This window comes from Lethenteron reissneri, chromosome 53 (assembly GCF_015708825.2).
Source record: "Lethenteron reissneri isolate LAM-NWPU_2019-01 chromosome 53, ASM1570882v1, whole genome shotgun sequence".
Lineage (NCBI taxonomy): Eukaryota > Metazoa > Chordata > Hyperoartia > Petromyzontiformes > Petromyzontidae > Lethenteron > Lethenteron reissneri.
The window spans coordinates 6,978,556-6,996,538 of record NC_083831.1 but is presented as its reverse complement, the minus strand read 5'-3'; the positions used below and the strand labels follow the sequence as shown (position 1 = coordinate 6,996,538).

General features: G+C 54.3%; 1 protein-coding gene across 1 annotated transcript; it reads right to left on the bottom strand.

Moving 5' to 3' along the window:
* Positions 1–577: 577 nt before the first annotated feature.
* Positions 578–13,920, bottom strand: LOC133356212 (G2/mitotic-specific cyclin-B2-like). Its single transcript, XM_061573588.1, has 9 exons — positions 13,858–13,920; positions 11,226–11,324; positions 10,118–10,358; positions 9,510–9,685; positions 7,322–7,420; positions 6,942–7,097; positions 6,373–6,531; positions 4,838–5,034; positions 578–770 (listed from the first exon to the last, which is right to left on the bottom strand). The coding sequence occupies exons 1-9, from the start codon at positions 13,918–13,920 to the stop codon at positions 578–580; spliced, it is 1,383 nt and encodes a 460-aa protein (XP_061429572.1).
* Positions 13,921–17,983: the final 4,063 nt, after the last annotated feature.

The window sequence follows — 17,983 nt, the reverse complement described above, 5'->3', positions numbered from 1 at the left end:
ATGGTGTTGTAGTGGTGTGATGATGGCAACGGTGGTGTGTCCGCGATGATGTTGTGATGGTTTGATGGTGGCGATGTGTTGGTTATGTTTGTGGATCTGTGTTGACAAACGTGTGCACGTCTGTTTGGATGTGTGCGTGTGTGCGTGCGTGACGTGTCTGTTCTACAGACGTCACTGCATCTCCACGCGTGTAAAAATACGACCGTGCAAACCCCACAGCAAATACCGCACGCACACAAATATAAATATCCCCCATATAACCATTAACGGATTGTCGGGGCAAGCATCAAAAGTCGGAAGGGCACAGGAGGGGAGTGCTAGAGTGGGTGGCCAACACCACGCCCCAACGCCGCCGCCAACACACTGCACCGGGTACCCAATTGAGGCCGAGTCGACCTAGTGGGGGGGCCCAGGACGAGGTTTAGAAGTTTTGCCGCCGCTACTGTCGGGGTCGCGAGCGGGGAAACAAGTTCTGGGGGTCGTGGCGCAGCGCGCTAACCGCTGCGCCACCGCTCGTCGCCCCCCACGTCCGTCGTTTAACGCCGGTGCCGCTTGCAAGACCACGCACGCCGCCCCGTCACGGCGGGGCGCCGTCGCAGACGTCGACGGCGCAGAACTTGAGGAAGCGCGAGGCGTCCAGGGCGGGGCACTGGCTCACGCCGAGCCACGCCGGCGCCGAGAACTTGGTGTAGGAGGAGCGCAGGCGCGACGACTGCGCTGCCAGCACGAGGCTCGACATGCGGTGCATGCAGCGGTACAGCAGGCGCTCGCTGGTCACGTGGGTGGGAGCGGGGGGGAGGGGCACGGGGTCGGCGGAGTTACGGCGGACACACGGAGAGGGAGAGACGGAGAGAGAGAGACTCTCCACAGAGAGGTGTCCGTGAAAGACAGGCACAGCAGGCACAGTAGGTACAGCAGGTCACATGATGCACGGGCAAGGTCACCGTTAAGGTCAGATTCACTACGGAGAGGTGTCCATAAAAGACAGGCACAGTAGGAACAGTAGGTACAGCAGGTCACATGATGCACGGGCAAGGTCACCGTTAAGGTCAGATTCACTACGGAGAGGTGTCCATAAAAGACAGGCACAGTAGGAACAGTAGGTACAGCAGGTCACATGATGCACGGGCAAGGTCACCGTTAAGGTCAGATTCACTACGGAGAGGTGTCCATAAAAGACAGGCACAGTAGGAACAGTAGGTACAGCAGGTCACATGATGCACGGGCAAGGTCACCGTTAAGGTCAGATTCACTATGGAGAGGCGTCCATAAAAGACAGGCACAGTAGGAACAGCAGGTCACATGATGCACAGGTCACATGATGCACGGGGGTATGGCCAGAGTGACCATCGACACAGCGAGACACAGGCACAGCAGGTCACGTGATGCACGGGTCACATGATGCACGGGGGTATGGCCAGAGTGACCAATGACACAGCGAGAGACACAGGTACAGGTCACATGATGCACGGTCACCGTAATGGTCAGTGGCCACGGAAACAGAGAGACGTTCTCTGGAGACGTGTCCACGACACGCAGGCACAGCAGGTACAGCAAGCACGGCAGGTACAGCAATCACAGCAAGCACAGCAGGCACAGCAGACACAGCAGACACAGCAGGCACAGCAGACACAGCAGGCACAGCAGGCACAGCAGGCACAGCAGGTACAGCAGACACAGCAGGCACAGCAGACACAGCAGGCACAGCAGGCACAGCAGGCACAGCAGACACAGCAGACACAGCAGACACAGCAGGCACAGCAGACACAGCAGGCACAGCAGGTACAGCAGACACAGCAGGCACAGCAGGCACAGCAGGTACAGCAGACACAGCAGGTACAGCAGGTACAGCAGGCACAGCAGACACAGCAGGTACAGCAGACACAGCAGGTACAGCAGGCACAGCAGGTAAGCAGACACAGCAGGTACAGCAGGTACAGGCACAGCAGACACAGCAGGTACAGCAGGTACAGCAGACACAGCAGGCACAGCAGGTACAGCAGACACAGCAGGCACAGCAGGTACAGCAGACACAGCAGGTACAGCAGGTACAGCAGGCACAGCAAGCACAGCAGACACAGCAGGTACAGCAGGCACAGCAGGTACAGCAGGCACAGCAGGCACAGCAGGTACAGCAGGCACAGCAGGTACAGCAGGTACAGCAGGTACAGCAAGCACAGCAGGCACAGCAGACACAGCAGGTACAGCAGGCACAGCAGGCACAGCAGGTACAGCAGGCACAGCAGGCACAGCAGGCACAGCAAGCACAGCAGACACAGCAGGCACAGCAGACACAGCAGGCACAGCAGGCACAGCAGACACAGCAGGTACAGCAGACACAGCAGGCACATCAGGCACAGCAGGCACAGCAGACACAGCAGACACAGCAGGCACAGCAAGCACAGCAGACACAGCAGGCACAGCAGACACAGCAGGCACAGCAGACACATCAGGCACAGCAGGTACAGCAGGTACAGCAGACACAGCAGACACAGCAGGCACATCAGGCACAGCAGGCACAGCAGGCACAGCAGGCACAGCACGTGCTCTCTGGCACACGCAGACATGAGACAATCGTAGACACATCCATAAACACTGGCACACACACACACAGTATATATTATATATACACACAGTATATAAACACGTGTCCATAAACACACACACGCAGGTGATGAACACAGGTAAACTTGGGTCGACAAACACACACGCAGGTGATGAACACAGGTAAACTTGGGTCGATAAACACGGCTTCACGGAGACGCTCGGAGACATGTCTGTAAACGCGGCCATAGAAACACGTGTCAATAAACAAGCACACAGATATATACGTCTCTCACCTCTACGAGTGTTTCACTCGCTCACCTCTACGAGTGTTTCTCTCTCCCATCTACGAGTGTTTCACTCGCTCATCTACGAGTGTTTCACTCTCTCACCTCTACGAGTGTTTCACTCGCTCACCTCTACGAGTGTTTCACTCTCTCACCTCTACGAGTGTTTCTCTCTCCCATCTACGAGTGTTTCACTCGCTCATCTACGAGTGTTTCACTCTCTCACCTCTACGAGTGTTTCTCTCTCCCATCTACGAGTGTTTCACTCGCTCATCTACGAGTGTTTCACTCTCTCACCTCTACGAGTGTTTCACTCGCTCATCTACGAGTGTTTCACTCGCTCACCTCTACGAGTGTTTCACTCTCTCACCTCTACGAGTGTTTCTCTCTCCCATCTACGAGTGTTTCACTCGCTCATCTACGAGTGTTTCACTCTCTCACCTCTACGAGTGTTTCACTCGCTCACCTCTACGAGTGTTTCACTCTCTCACCTCTACGAGTGTTTCTCTCTCCCATCTACGAGTGTTTCACTCGCTCATCTACGAGTGTTTCACTCTCTCACCTCTACGAGTGTTTCTCTCTCCCATCTACGAGTGTTTCACTCGCTCATCTACGAGTGTTTCACTCTCTCACCTCTACGAGTGTTTCACTCGCTCACCTCTACGAGTGTTTCACTCTCTCACCTCTACGAGTGTTTCTCTCTCCCATCTACGAGTGTTTCACTCGCTCATCTACGAGTGTTTCACTCTCTCACCTCTACGAGTGTTTCACTCGCTCACCTCTACGAGTGTTTCACTCTCTCACCTCTACGAGTGTTTCACTCTCCCATCTACGAGTGTTTCACTCGCTCATCTACGAGTGTTTCACTCTCTCACCTCTAAGAGTGTTTCACTCTCTCACTCTACGAGTGTTTCACTCTCTCACCTCTACGAGTGTTTCACTCTCCCATCTACGAGTGTTTCACTCTCTCACCTCTACGAGTGTTTCACTCGCTCATCTACGAGTGTTTCACTCTCTCACCTCTACGAGTGTTTCACTCCCATCTACGAGTGTTTCACTCGCTCATCTACGAGTGTTTCACTCTCTCACCTCTACGAGTGTTTCACTCTCTCACCTCTACGAGTGTTTCTCTCTCCCATCTACGAGTGTTTCACTCGCTCATCTACGAGTGTTTCACTCTCTCACCTCTACGAGTGTTTCACTCGCTCACCTCTACGAGTGTTTCACTCTCTCACCTCTACGAGTGTTTCTCTCTCCCATCTACGAGTGTTTCACTCGCTCATCTACGAGTGTTTCACTCTCTCACCTCTACGAGTGTTTCACTCTCTCACCTCTACGAGTGTTTCACTCTCCCATCTACGAGTGTTTCACTCGCTCATCTACGAGTGTTTCACTCTCTCACCTCTACGAGTGTTTCACTCGCTCACCTCTACGAGTGTTTCACTCTCTCACCTCTACGAGTGTTTCTCTCTCCCATCTACGAGTGTTTCACTCGCTCATCTACGAGTGTTTCACTCTCTCACCTCTACGAGTGTTTCACTCGCTCACCTCTACGAGTGTTTCACTCTCTCACCTCTACGAGTGTTTCTCTCTCCCATCTACGAGTGTTTCACTCGCTCATCTACGAGTGTTTCACTCTCTCACCTCTAAGAGTGTTTCTCTCTCTCTCACCTCTACGAGTGTTTCTCTCTCTCACCTCTACGAGTGTTTCACTCTCTCTCCCCTCTACGAGTGTTTCTCTCTCTCTCACCTCTACGAGTGTTTCTCTCCCTCTCACCTCTACGAGTGTTTCTCTCTCCCCCTGTCACCTCTACGAGTGTTTCTCTCCCCGTCACCTCTACGAGTGTTTCTCTCCCGTCACCTCTACGAGTGTTTCTCTGTCTCCCCGTCACCTCTACGAGTGTTTCACTCTCTCACCTCTACGAGTGTTTCTCTCTCTCCCCGTCACCTGTACGAGTGTTTCTCTCTCTCCCGTCACCTGTACGAGTGTTTCTCTCCCCCCTCACCTGTACGAGGAGTAGTAGCCGAGCGTGTCGTTCCACGCCGTCTCCCCGTCGACGATGCCCATCACGCCGTGCCGGTACTCTAGCGTCACGTGCCGCGCCAGGCACAGTGCACCGGCCGCCAGCTGCATGGCGCCAAACGTCACCGAGTCGACGTCGCTCAGCGACAGCTCCATCAGGTACGTGGACAGGAAGGTGATCTGGCTCGTGTGGTCAGGGGTCAGAAGTGGGTGGGGGGTGCGGGAGGGGTGGGAATCGCAAGGTCAGAGGTCGGCACTTATAAGACCGTCCTGACGACGACCTCGTTAACGACTAATCGCTTAACGACGGGCCTCCACAGAGCACAATGTGTAGTGTATAGTAGTGTATAGTGTAGTGTACAGCGTAGTGTACAGCGTAGTGTATAGTGTGTAGCGTAGCGTATAGTAGTGTATAGTGTAGTCTACAGCCTAGTGTATAGTAGTGTAGAGTGTATAGTGTAGTGTATAGTAGTGTATAGTGTAGTGTACAGCGTAGTGTACAGCCTAGTGTATAGTAGTGTAGAGTGTATAGTGTAGTGTATAGTAGTGTATAGTGTAGTGTACAGCATAGTGTACAGTGTGTAGCGTAGCGTATAGTAGTGTATAGTGTAATGTACAGTGTAGTGTATAGTGTAGTGTACAGTAGTGTATAGTGTAGTGTATAGTAGTGTATAGTGTAGTGTATAGTGTAGTGTATAGTGTAGTGAAGAACCAGTGGTATCTATATTTGCAGAACGTGAAGAACCAGTGTGGCATCTACATCCACAGGAAGGAAAGAGCGTTTCAGACGGCCGCAGAAGTGCATCTGAAAGCGGCGCGCGACGCGATTGGGGGATCGTACGGAGCAGCAACTTAACCGCGCGAAGATAAATGACTCCCGACACTCAAGCGTCAGAACAACAACAACGGTTTGCTAGCCGGCGCCGTGTAGCCTCAGCAGACTGTGGGGGCAAGTGCTATTGTTGAGATTATTTAGATATATTTTTCACTAGAAATGTCCAAATGATAGGGGTCACTTTGTTGAGCTTATCATTTGTGGTGGCCAGGCAGCTTCTGAAAAATAAGTTAACACCTCGGTGGGCTTTGCCTGGATGGATGGGGATGGTTTAGTTGTATCTGTATGTTTGTTTACCTTGGACTTTGCACTCCTATCGTGTTTTTGTACTTTTTATGCGTTCTGACCCCGTGCCCCTACTGGACATGGGATTCCTCCTTCAGTATAACTACAGATTCCGATTACGTTAGCGAGTAGCACTTATGAAGGCCGGCACGGCACATAAGGAGGGTGTGGGGGGGTGGGTGACCAGCACTACGCGCCCGGTCGCCTTTGTCTCCCCGGTAGGCGTTGTTTTTACGCACCTCACCCAGTCGACTCAGGGGAGGGCGCCAGGACCGGTTTTGGAAATTATCGTGGTGTCAACGGTTGTTGGCCTGTGAGATCGGACGGACGGACGGACAGGGGGATCGTCGGGGTTCGGGGGGGTCATTGTGTCCGTGGGTTCGGGCCTGAGCGCGTACCTCCTGGCAGGCGTCCGACAGATGCAGCAGCACCTGCAGCAGGTGCAGCGGCTGGACATAGTAGAGGCTGAACTTGAGCCGCTCCAGCAGCAGGCGCTCCATGCGCAGCAGCTGCTCCTTGCGGTAGGTGTGCTCCATCAGGTAGCACAGCATGTGCACCTGCCAGGGGTCAACACGGGGAGCGGTGGGGGGCTCAGCCGAGGGGGTCGGGGGTCAGGGGTCAACGACGCGCCTATCCGCGGGATTCGTCGCGGCTCGCAGGGTCCGTGCCGCGAGCTGCTACGAACCCGGCGACCCGGGTTAGATTCCCGCTCACGGCCAACACCGGTGACGATTATCTGAAACGGTCATGGGCCTCCCCTAGGTCGACTCGGCCTCAAATGAGTACCTGATGCGGCGTGTAGTAAACATTCGCCACTGGGGAGACAAAGGCGGCCGGGCGTGGTGCTGGCCACCCCACCCCCTCGTGTGCCGTACCGGCCTTCATAGGTGCTCGCTAACAGCACTTGCCCCAACAGTCTGTTGCAAGCTACACGGGGGGGGGGGGGGGGGGGGGGTGTTTGCCTTGCCTCTGGCACGGAGCTCTCCTCCACCTTGCAGGCCACGTAGAGGCACGTCATGCCCAGCAGCTGCAGCGTGGGGACGTGCAGCTCGGCGACGCGCAGGTACGCGTTGAGCAGGTACACGGCCAGGTACAGCGTCTCCTCCGACATCTCAAAGTACACCTGCGCTCACCGTTGCGCGCGCACGCACGCAGCCACGCGGTTACACGGTCGGGCAGCCTTCACGCGTCCCCGTGCCGTCGCGCGCAACCACCTGCCCCGTGCGCCAGTCCGCAAAGGACGCAAGCTGTCAAATGCGTCGTGAACCACCGGGAAAAGCCGTCAGCGCGGGTGCCGGCTGTGCAGGGCGCCAGTGGTCAGCCGGCCCCCGTCACGCGTGCGCTCACCTGCACCTGCACGAGCCAGTCGACGAGCAGGCCTCGCATGCGCTGAGTCAGCGCCTGGGGGACGTCGGAGACGCGGAACTGCTGGTGCTGATGGCGCCGCTGTAGGGTTGGCGGGGGAGGGGGCGGGGGGCGGGGTGGTGATGGTGGTGAGGTGGCGCTTGGGTTAGGTCGCTTAAAAATATACAGTGATACCTCGGTTCACGAACTTAATTCGTGAACTGACTCTGGTCGCGAACCGAATTGGTCGTGAACCGAGGCACATTTTCCCATAGGGTTCAATGTAAATCCGGTTAATCCGTTCTGACCTTTTTTTTTGGTTTCTGAAGCACAAAACTATGAAACAAATTACAATACACATTAGTACTGTACAGTATAGTAATGTATAAAGAGAGAACACTAACCTTGCTTGAGATGACTTCAGTAAGCACTCAAACGGGTGAACTGTACAATACAGTAAGTACAGTATTGTACAGTACAGTACAGTAGTACAGTACTGTATGTGCTAAAAAGCACACCAAAAAGCAAAAAGTCACTTAAAGTGTCTTCACAGTACTCACAGTACTTCTTTCTGTGTCTCTTCTTCTCTCCACGATCTTCCTACAGGAAGTCACGACCACGTGACAGCCTGGAAATAGCATTAAAATGGCCGCGGCTCCTGTTCGTGAACCGAAGCGGAGTTCGTGAACCGGAGCATATTTTTATGAACTTTTCTGTTCGTGAACCGAGTTGTTCGTGAACAGAAGCGTTCGTGAACCGAGGTATCACTGTAAATGTGTCGTTAAAACCCGCCACCACCCAACACAGCCAACTAGAGTAGAACCTCGGAGATCGAACGCACCAGAACTCGAACAAATCGGTGTTCGAATGATCTTTCCGAAAAAAATTTGCCCCGGAAACCAAACGAAATTCGGAGGTCGAACGGGCAATCGCGACTTGAAAGAACCTGTACGGCTGAGACGCGTATGGCCAGCGTGCATGACGCTTGCCTAGACAAAGGTTTTACCACCTCCTCCTCCTCACCACCTTCCACTCAAGCCATCAACTCTCCTTACTACAGGTAAAGTGAAGTTCAATGTTCTTTTATTTCATTTATTCCATTTATTTATTGTTTCTTGTTTTTTTGTATGATTTTATGCATGTAATTACTGTAAACTTCGTGTAAAAAATGCTTTATAATGAGAGATTTCTTGTGTCTGGAACCAATTCATGTCATTTACATTAATTCTTATGGGGAAAATTAATTCGGTGTTTGAACAAATCGGTGTTCGAATGGCCTTCTGGAACGAATTAAGTCCGATCTCCGGGGTACCACTCTAGTAAGGTTTGTCACGTAAACAGAACGTGCCAATTTGTCACTAGTACAGGACTAGTGTGTAGTGTATAGTGTAGTGTATAGTGCAGTATACTAGTACAGCACTAACCGGTGTGTTGGAGCGCAAAGCCACAACATTTACAATCTGACTACTACGTTTCGCCAGTAATTACAACCGGCATCATCAGACGACAGCCAGGTCTGCATGTCTCTCTCTCTCTATCCCCGTGGTCGCGTGGATTTATTTCTTCTCTCTCCGGGCCCTCTGGTTTTCCCCCCTCCTCGATCAGAATCGACGTCGCGCGTCTCGAAGACTATCTCGTCCGCTCAGAAATTTCCACGAGACGACGATGACGACGGCGGACGAGCCACCTGGGTGAGCGATCGTTTGCGATAACCAGGTCGCGCTTCTGAAATAAGTAATATTTAAAAATACTTTTTTTTTTAACTCGCTTTAATGAAATGCACCGTACGAGTAATGGCAAAACTCCACGACTCCAGGAAGTGGCCCCGAAGCTTGCCATAACGTAAGGGGCGTGGTGATTTACAGCCAACGTCAGTTGAGCGTGGACAATTAGACCCAAGCCGAAACATATGATATAAAAAAAGATTGCTTCAAAATATACATTTTATTTTTAATGGTAGAATATAGTATTGTCAGCAGTACGGCATACGTATACGAAGTTTGCAGTCGATACGATATTGGGAATACGGTTCGAATTGAGTTACAAGATTTTTGGATACGACAACACACAGAGCAAGCAGTATGACATCGCTATTTCCAGTTTGCAGTCGATAGCACATTGGGAAGTGTGTACAAATTGAGTTACAAGATTTATTTTTTGACGACAGCGTGGCGAGGGTGGCGCGGCGCACCATCATGTAGAGGTAGAGATCGTTGGCGTAGTTGGCCTCGGAGCACATGCCCAGCTGCTGCAGCGTGAGCGCCAGCTCGCGGTGGCGGTCGCGCTCCTGGGGCCTCCCGCCTGGCGACGTGCGAGCGTCGTTGAGCGTCAGCAACTGCATGCGCGCCAGCGGGTCGCTCCCACCGCCTACACGCGCACGCACACACGCACACACACATGGACACACACACAAGGGGACACATGCACACACGGTAAGACAGCGGATGGGTCACACTGCCTACACACACAGGGACACAGACGGACACACACACACGGGGACACACACACGGACACACACACACGGACACACACACACGGACACACACGGACACACACACACGGACACACACACACAGACACACACACACAGACACACACATAGACAGACACACAAGGGGACGCATGCACACGGACACACGGTAAGACAGCGGGTGGCCCACACCGCCTACACGCGCGCGCACGCACGCACACAGACAGACACACAGACGGATACACAGGGACGATGACAGTGCACGCTCGTCGACGAGGTCACCGAGAGGTGTCGCCGTTCATCAGCGGCGAGCGGCGGACACCGCCCACCTTGCGACGACGACGACGACGACGCGACGGCGGCAGGAGTGGGCAGCGGCAGCAGGGGTCGGAGGTCGCGCGACACGGCCGAGTGGGCGTCGCTGGACGACACACGGCGGCTGCATTTGCGCGCCGGCGCCGGCGGGGCCCCCGCGTCCTGGGCGCAGGCGGCGCCGCTGCCGCCACCGCCGCCGCTGCCGGCGCTGCTGCCGGCGGCCTGCAGTGGGGGCCCCACCATGGGGGTGCAGAGCTGCCGATGGAGAAGAACAAAAAAGTCCGGGGTGGGGGGAGGGGGCAAACAGGCGGGGGGGGGGGGTCATCCCGTTGGTCGTTGTCCACACCGAGTCGAAACCAAACCGCGATACGTCCGCCTCGTAGCACTTCTGAATTTGGCTCGGTAGGGAGGGGGCCAAGCAGGGCCAGGCTAGGGGCAGGGCTATATAAGACACATTCATTGGCTTCCGTAGTGGAATCCAAAAAAACCTGGAGGCTCTTGACCCATGCCAGGGTGGTTGGGCACAGCCCCCCCGGCATGGGTCGGCTGTGCAGTGGAAAAAAAACGTGAAAGATCCTCGGTGTAGTTGGATAGAAGGTTGTTGGGGCGAGTGCCGTTAGCCCTTTCCCGTTTTGAGGCTGCACGTTGCAGGGTGGGGTGTCCCGTTCACCGCCGAATCTCGGAACGTGGGAGCGGCTTGGTGAAAATTGTATTTAGGGAGGCGTAGCGCCATTGTTTTTTTAAAGACATTTTACTCAAGACTTGAAGTTTTCGTGACTGCAAGGATCCATACTCTTTGGTTCTTTCAGTAAAGTTACGTAGGTGAGAAAAAAAAGATTTCATTTTATTATTTTTATTATTATTATTTTTCATCTACGTGACTTTACCGAAAGAACCAAAGAGTACATTTTACTCACCGCAGAGATCCAATATTTACAAGACCGCAAACTGTGCCAACATGGCCTCCAGCGCATGGCCTTGTGGGAGCCTCGGTACGGATTTAATTTTTTCTTCCGGTTTTCGTTTTTATGACGTACACGTACGTACACGTGTACGTCATCGGAACGGGAAAATGTTAACGTGTGTGTGTGTGTGTGGGGGGGGGGGTTCCGAGTGTCGTGCCTGCGTCTTCTTGGGACGCCGTCTCCGGTCCTGGCATCGTCGCCTCGCTGCGACGCTGCCAACGTTGCTGACGCTCCTCAAGGCCACGCGCCGCTGACCCTGCACACACAACGCACCGTTACCCACGACACACACGCGTGCACATCAGAGGTCGCAACCGGGTACCCGATACCCGTACCCTACCCGATACCCGGCTACTCGTACCCGGCCGGGTACGGGTACCCGTTTGCGACCCTGGTGCGTCCGGGTACGGGTAGGCCGTGAGTCACAGGTGAGTAACTGTTTGTCACTCATTTCCCAACGTCTTGTCTCTTCTCACAATTCAAGTTCCTAGAATCAACCCACCCGCGCCTGCAACATGGCTTCATCCCATAGGTCGCAATCGGGTACCCGTACCCTACCCTACCCGATACCCGGCCTGGTACGGGAAGCCGGGTATCGGGTAGGGTACAGGTACCCGTTTGCGACCCTGGTGCGGCCGGGTACGGGTAAGGAATCAAAACCCATTTGCGACCTCTGAAAGACCCCGACCACCGGGGTGGGTTTCGGGCACTTGGCTACCGCTGGCGACAATGCAACCTTGCTGCCTTGTTGGGCTCTTTTGTTTGCCTCCCGTGGCCAAGACGGGGGGGGGGGGGGGGGAACCCTTCGCGCGCTGGAGTGCGGTCATCACAGCACCACCACCACCACCACTGTCGTCGGGGTGGGTGGTCGTCACTAACACAACCCCGACCATGCGCGCACTTTGAAGTGCGCAATGATAAAATGAGTAATATTTTAAAAACTTTGTTTTAAACACGCTTTAATGAAATGCACCCTACTCGTAATGGCAGAACTCCACGACTGCAGGAAGTGGCCCCGAGGCTTGCCACAATGTAAGGGGCCCGTGGTGATTTACAGCCAACGTTAGTTGAGCGTGGACAATTCGACCCAAGCCGAAACATAGCATATAAAAATGAATGTTTAAAAATACTTTATTTTTTTATTTTTATGTCATCAGTATGACATACGTATACCAAGTTTGCAGTCGATACCACATTGGGATGTGGGTTAAAATTGAGTAAAATAAAAGCGTAAAAAAATTTGACATCGGTGGAACGACGCCGGAGGTTTTTTTTCCTTCTCTCGCATATCTGCACACAGACCGCAAGCCAATTCACGCGGACGTACACACACACACAATCATAATTATACACACATGTCCAGTCATGGGCACCGGGGGTCACAGAACCAGCAGTCCAGCAGCACGTGCACCACTCGTGCACACGCGGTAACAAAGACAAAGATGCCCCCGTATAGCCTTAACAGACTGTAGGGGCAAGTGCTGTTAGCGAGCACCTATGAAGGCCGGCACGGCACACGAGAGGGTGTGGGTGGCCAACACCACGCCCGGCCGCCTTTGTCTCCCCAGTGGCAATGTTTACTACACCAGGTACTCATTTGAGGCCGAGTCGACCTAGGGGAGACCCACGACCGGTTCAGATAATCGCCACCGGTGTTGGCCGTGAGCGGGAATCGAACCCGGGTCGCCAAGTTCTTAGCGCGGCGCGCTAACCGCTGCACCACCGCTCCCCCACGTGGTAACGCACGCGCACACAAAAACAAACATCCCCCCATCGCCACCACCACCAACAAATCCGTGTTGAGCGGCTACCTTTGAAGACGTCACCACGCGTGGAGGGGAGGTGGGGGCTGCCCTTCCGTCTGCCCAGTGGTACCCGTTAACGCCACACGCATCGCGACCAGGTACAGGAACTCATCTCAGGCTTGAGATCTACCGCTCGAGGGTCGGCCTTGAAGAGGGGGGGGGCCCGGACCGTCGACACAACAGCGTCGGCCCCGCCAGCGGGAATCGAACTCGGATTTGTCGCCGACACTGCCATGCGCTAACTACTGCGCCACCGCTCGCGTAACCACCCCAAGACCCCCTTCCCCCCCCCCGTATCGCCTTAAACAAACTGTTTAACGCGTAGTAGACTTTCGCGACCAATATCCATAATATAGGTTTGTTTGGGGGTTAGATCTCGTAAATGCGTCGTTCAACCCGCCACCACCCGACACAGGCAATCAGTAAAGTTTGTCACTTAAACAGGTATGTCGTTCAACTCGCCACCACCCAACACAGGCAATCAGTAAAGTTTGTCACTTAAACAGAACGTGCCATCATAATACGAGCTTTTTTTGGGGTTAGATCAATTAATAGCGTCGTTTAACCCGCCACCACCCGCCACAGCCAATCAGTACGGGTTCATCACGTAAACGTGCCAATTCATTACTAGTACAGCAACACCGGTGTGTTGGGGCAAGGGCTGTTCGCGAGTAACACATCTCAATTCCACGCCCGGCCGCCTTTGTCTCCCTAAGCGGCAGAGTTTTACACACCGCACCAGGAATCTCGTTTAAGTCCAATCGACTTAGGGGAGGCCCCTGGACCGGTTCAGATAATCGTCACCGATCCTGGCCCGCGATCGGGAATCGGAAATTGGAGAGTTTAGCGCGCTAACCGCTATACCGCCCAACCACAACAACAACCGCCATCCGCCACTAAGTGGCGGTGACGTCACGCTTGTGCCAGGCTATGTGCACACACACACACCACGCACATGGGGCAAACACGCGGCCAACACCACACCTTTCCGTCCTTGTAATAAGTCTGCTCGCTTGACCACTCCGCGTTGAAATTCACGGCGTCCATGATCCCGCGTGCGCGCGAACGCGTTTCACAGGCCCAATGGCATATCCAGACGATGTCCGTGGTTCTTTCCCCTCAATCGGAACCACCCCCCTCGGTGTGTTGCTATTTATTTATTTGTGCAACTCAGGTCGGCGGGCGTCCGAGTCTTGGTTTTTGCTATTACGGGACGCCACGTGCTCGCCACGTGGGTGGGGGGTGGGCGCCGCCATGATGGCGGCCATAACCCCACGCTTTATAGAGGCGAGGTACGGAAGCCGGGCCCGGTGGGTGAAGCGCGATTCGTTAATCGGGCTGATGATCAGCACCACGCTGGCAGCGTTTGGGGCCATCCATTTAGTCGGTACGCAAAAATCTGTCAAAACTTGACCCCTTCTCCCCCTGCCTCTGTACGCACGCGAACTCTTTACACCGCCCCCCCACCCACATGCGTACGTACGCCTGACGCACCCCCCCCCTCCCGAATCCTATAGAACGGCCGATATTTAATTTACGCAGAAACGATCAAGGATTAATAATATTAACGTGTTTAAGCAAACGGATAGTCCACCGCCGGACTATTTAACTCGTTTGAAGGCCAATGTAGACAAATTATACTGGTAGGAACCTCCTGGTTACACCAGCCCACAGGGGATTATTGTGTCCGTCCGTCCGTCGTGCAGGGAGGGGCTGGGTGGAGAGGGTGGGGCTGGGTGAGAAGGGGAGGGGCTGGGTGGGGAGGGTGGAGAGGGGCTGGGTGGGGAGGGTGGGGTGGAAGGGGAGGGGCTGGGTGGGGAGGGTGGGAGGGGTGGGGCTGGGTGGGGAAGGGCTGGTCACCCCGTGGCGCCCTTATAAAACTCAACGTTTAACCTACTCACGCCGGCTTGTGCCCGCCCTCAGTCGGGCATATTTGCGGAATACACCACGCCGCCGTTGACCCTGGCCATTGACCGAGCAACCCAACGTTTCTACCAGCTCCCTCCGCAGGAATGTGTTTTAAGTCGGAGTTTTATCAAGATTGGGCGAGGCGGCAAAAATGTCAACCAAAACGGTGCCCAGAACACGCCAAGATAACGCCACACAGCAGTGGAGCCTCAACAAAGTAACACGTTTGCTCAGCACTGTCGGTATGGAATTTTATTTTGACATTAATATCTTACAGAAGAAGACGGGGGTTTTTTTTTGGCGTATCAGTGGCTCCTATCCCATTTGGGCGTGCGTTCAGAAACGCAATATTGGTTATTGGAAGAAAAAAAATCGAACAGTTGAGCGAAAAAATGCGTGGTGCGATTGCGCTGATATGAGAGACGGAGAAGAAGAACGAGTGGATTGGGGGGCCCGTCCATAAATGACGTCACGCACCTGGGGGGGGGGGGGTGTCAGAAATTTGTGACGAGGAGGGGGGGGTTGAGAAATGTGACGTCACATCAAAATGCGCAACTTTAAATAAATATAGACAACACGTTCTACTTAATTAAATAGACTTTTTAATAAATGTTTTCTCCTACAACATCAGAGTGCAGCGGCATATTAAATACGCATTACAATGACAATAGTTTAAGGCGATTTGAAGCTTGTATTTTATTGGGGGGGGGGGCAGAGCTTTGTGACGTCATATTTGAGGGGGGGGGGGTCTGACTTTTAGTGACGCCGTGTGACGAGGGGGGGGGGGGGTCAAAAATCGTCCAAAATCGCGTGACGTCATTTATGGACGGCCCCTTGGGACGCGGCACTTACCAAGGGACGGTGCCCTGTGGTTGAGACTAACAACGGAGCGACAGCCAAGGGGGAGAGGAGGGGTGAAACGCTGGGAGATGGAGTTTGTTTAAAGTCAGTTTGTGTGCAGGTGACGGTAAGGTGGAGTACGCACAGTCATCGACTTACGAACGCAATTCGTTCCTTGGAGACCCGTTCGCAAGTCGGAACAGAGAAATCTGCTGGATATTTAAATGCACAATACCGATACCCGACCATTCGCCACTAGGTGACGTCACCACGGCGCCTGTGCCAGGCTAGGTGCACTTTGAGGCCACGTGAAGTGTTGAAGGCTCGCTGCTGACAGGAGGAGGTCTCGGGACAGACCCAGCAGGTGCCACGGGTTGGCTGAGATGACCGGTAGATGCACCACCAGCTGTACCCCCCTACTGTGCCAGGCTAGGTGCAGGAGGTCACGGGACAGACCCAGCAGTTGCCATGGGCTGGCTGAGATGACCGGTAGATGCACCACCAGCTGTACCCCCCTACTGTGCCAGGCTAGGTGCAGGAAGTCACGGGACAGACCCAGCAGTTGCCATGGGTTGGCTGAGATGACCGGTAGATGCACCACCAGCTGTACCCCCCTACTGTGCCAGGCTAGGTGCAGGAGGTCTCGGGACAGACCCAGCAGGTGCTACGGGTTGGCTGAGATGACCGGTAGATGCACCACCAGCTGTACCCCCCTACTGTGCCAGGCTAGGTGCAGGAGGTCACGGGACAGACCCAGCAGTTGCCATGGGCTGGCTGAGATGACCGGTAGATGCACCACCAGCTGTACCCCCCTACTGTGCCAGGCTAGGTGCAGGAGGTCACGGGACAGACCCAGCAGTTGCCATGGGCTGGCTGAGATGACCGGTAGATGCACCACCAGCTGTACCCCCCTACTGTGCCAGGCTAGGTGCAGGAAGTCACGGGACAGACCCAGCAGTTGCCATGGGTTGGCTGAGATGACCGGTAGATGCACCACCAGCTGTACCCCCTACTGTGCCAGGCTAGGTGCAGGAAGTCTCGGGACAGACCCAGCAGTTGCCATGGGCTGGCTGAGATGACCGGTAGATGCACCACCAGCTGTACCCCCTACTGTGCCAGGCTAGGTGCAGGAAGTCACGGGACAGACCCAGCAGTTGCCATGGGTTGGCTGAGATGACCGGTAGATGCACCACCAGCTGTACCCCCCTACTGTGGCAGGCTAGGTGCAGGAAGGTCTCGGGACAGACCCAGCAGTTGCCATGGGCTGGCTGAGATGACCAGTAGATGCACCACCAGCTGTACCCCCCTACTGTGCCAGGCTAGGTGCAGGAGGTCTCGGGACAGACCCAGCAGTTGCCATGGGCTGGCTGAGATGACCGGTAGATGCACCACCAGCTGTACCCCCCTACTGTGCCAGGCTAGGTGCAGGAGGTTTCGAAATAGACCCAGCAGGTGCCATGGGTTGGCTGAGATGACCGGTAGATGCACACCAGCTGTACGCCCTATTCTGCCAACTTGCTGTATTTTATCCGCCTGCCGCTCCACTCGTTGTTGTGAGTGTCGCACCTCTCTGTCCTCTGTTGTTGCTGGAGGGCGACTGCCTCCAATTGCCCAGTAGCAGCAGCAGCAGCAGCGTCCTTCACGAACCTCCTCCACAGAGGCCGATCTTGACACTGCTGGTACCGGTCATCGGCAAGTCCACTCAGCTCCACGTCCTCCCGTACCGCATTTAAATGCCCACACGCACGAACACTCGAGCACCAGGATGACTCGGTTACATCTCGCGGAGGATCGCTCAGTTGAACGAAAATAGTGCACATATAAAAAAAATGTGCATTGACGGCTGGGTTAATAGGTTTATTTTGTGAGCATTACTTGTGCACCACTGCCAACGCAGCGGTAACAGCAGGGTCACCAAATAAACATTTTTTTTTACCAGGTCTAGGCCCCACAGAGCTACTATTTAGCTCTTTTTCATAAACGACCCTGGCTATCACAAATGATAGCTCAACGAAGTGGCTTGTCATCATCATCACGTGTAAATGTTTTGCAGCTGCCAAATACTCCACGCGACCACGGGGAGAGAGAGAGAGAGACATGCAAACTACAAATATACAGCAGCAGGCCATCAGGGTCGGGATAGAACCCACGACCTCCTGTACACCAGGCGAGGTAGTTAACATCTCCTAGCCACCGTGATGATGAGAGAGACACACAAACTCCAAATATACAGCAGCAGACGTCTGGGTCAGGATCGAACCCACGACTTCTTGCATACCAGGCGAGGTAGTTAACGTCTCATAGCCACCGTGATGATGAGAGAGACACGCAAACTCCAAATATACAATTTTGATTTTGAATA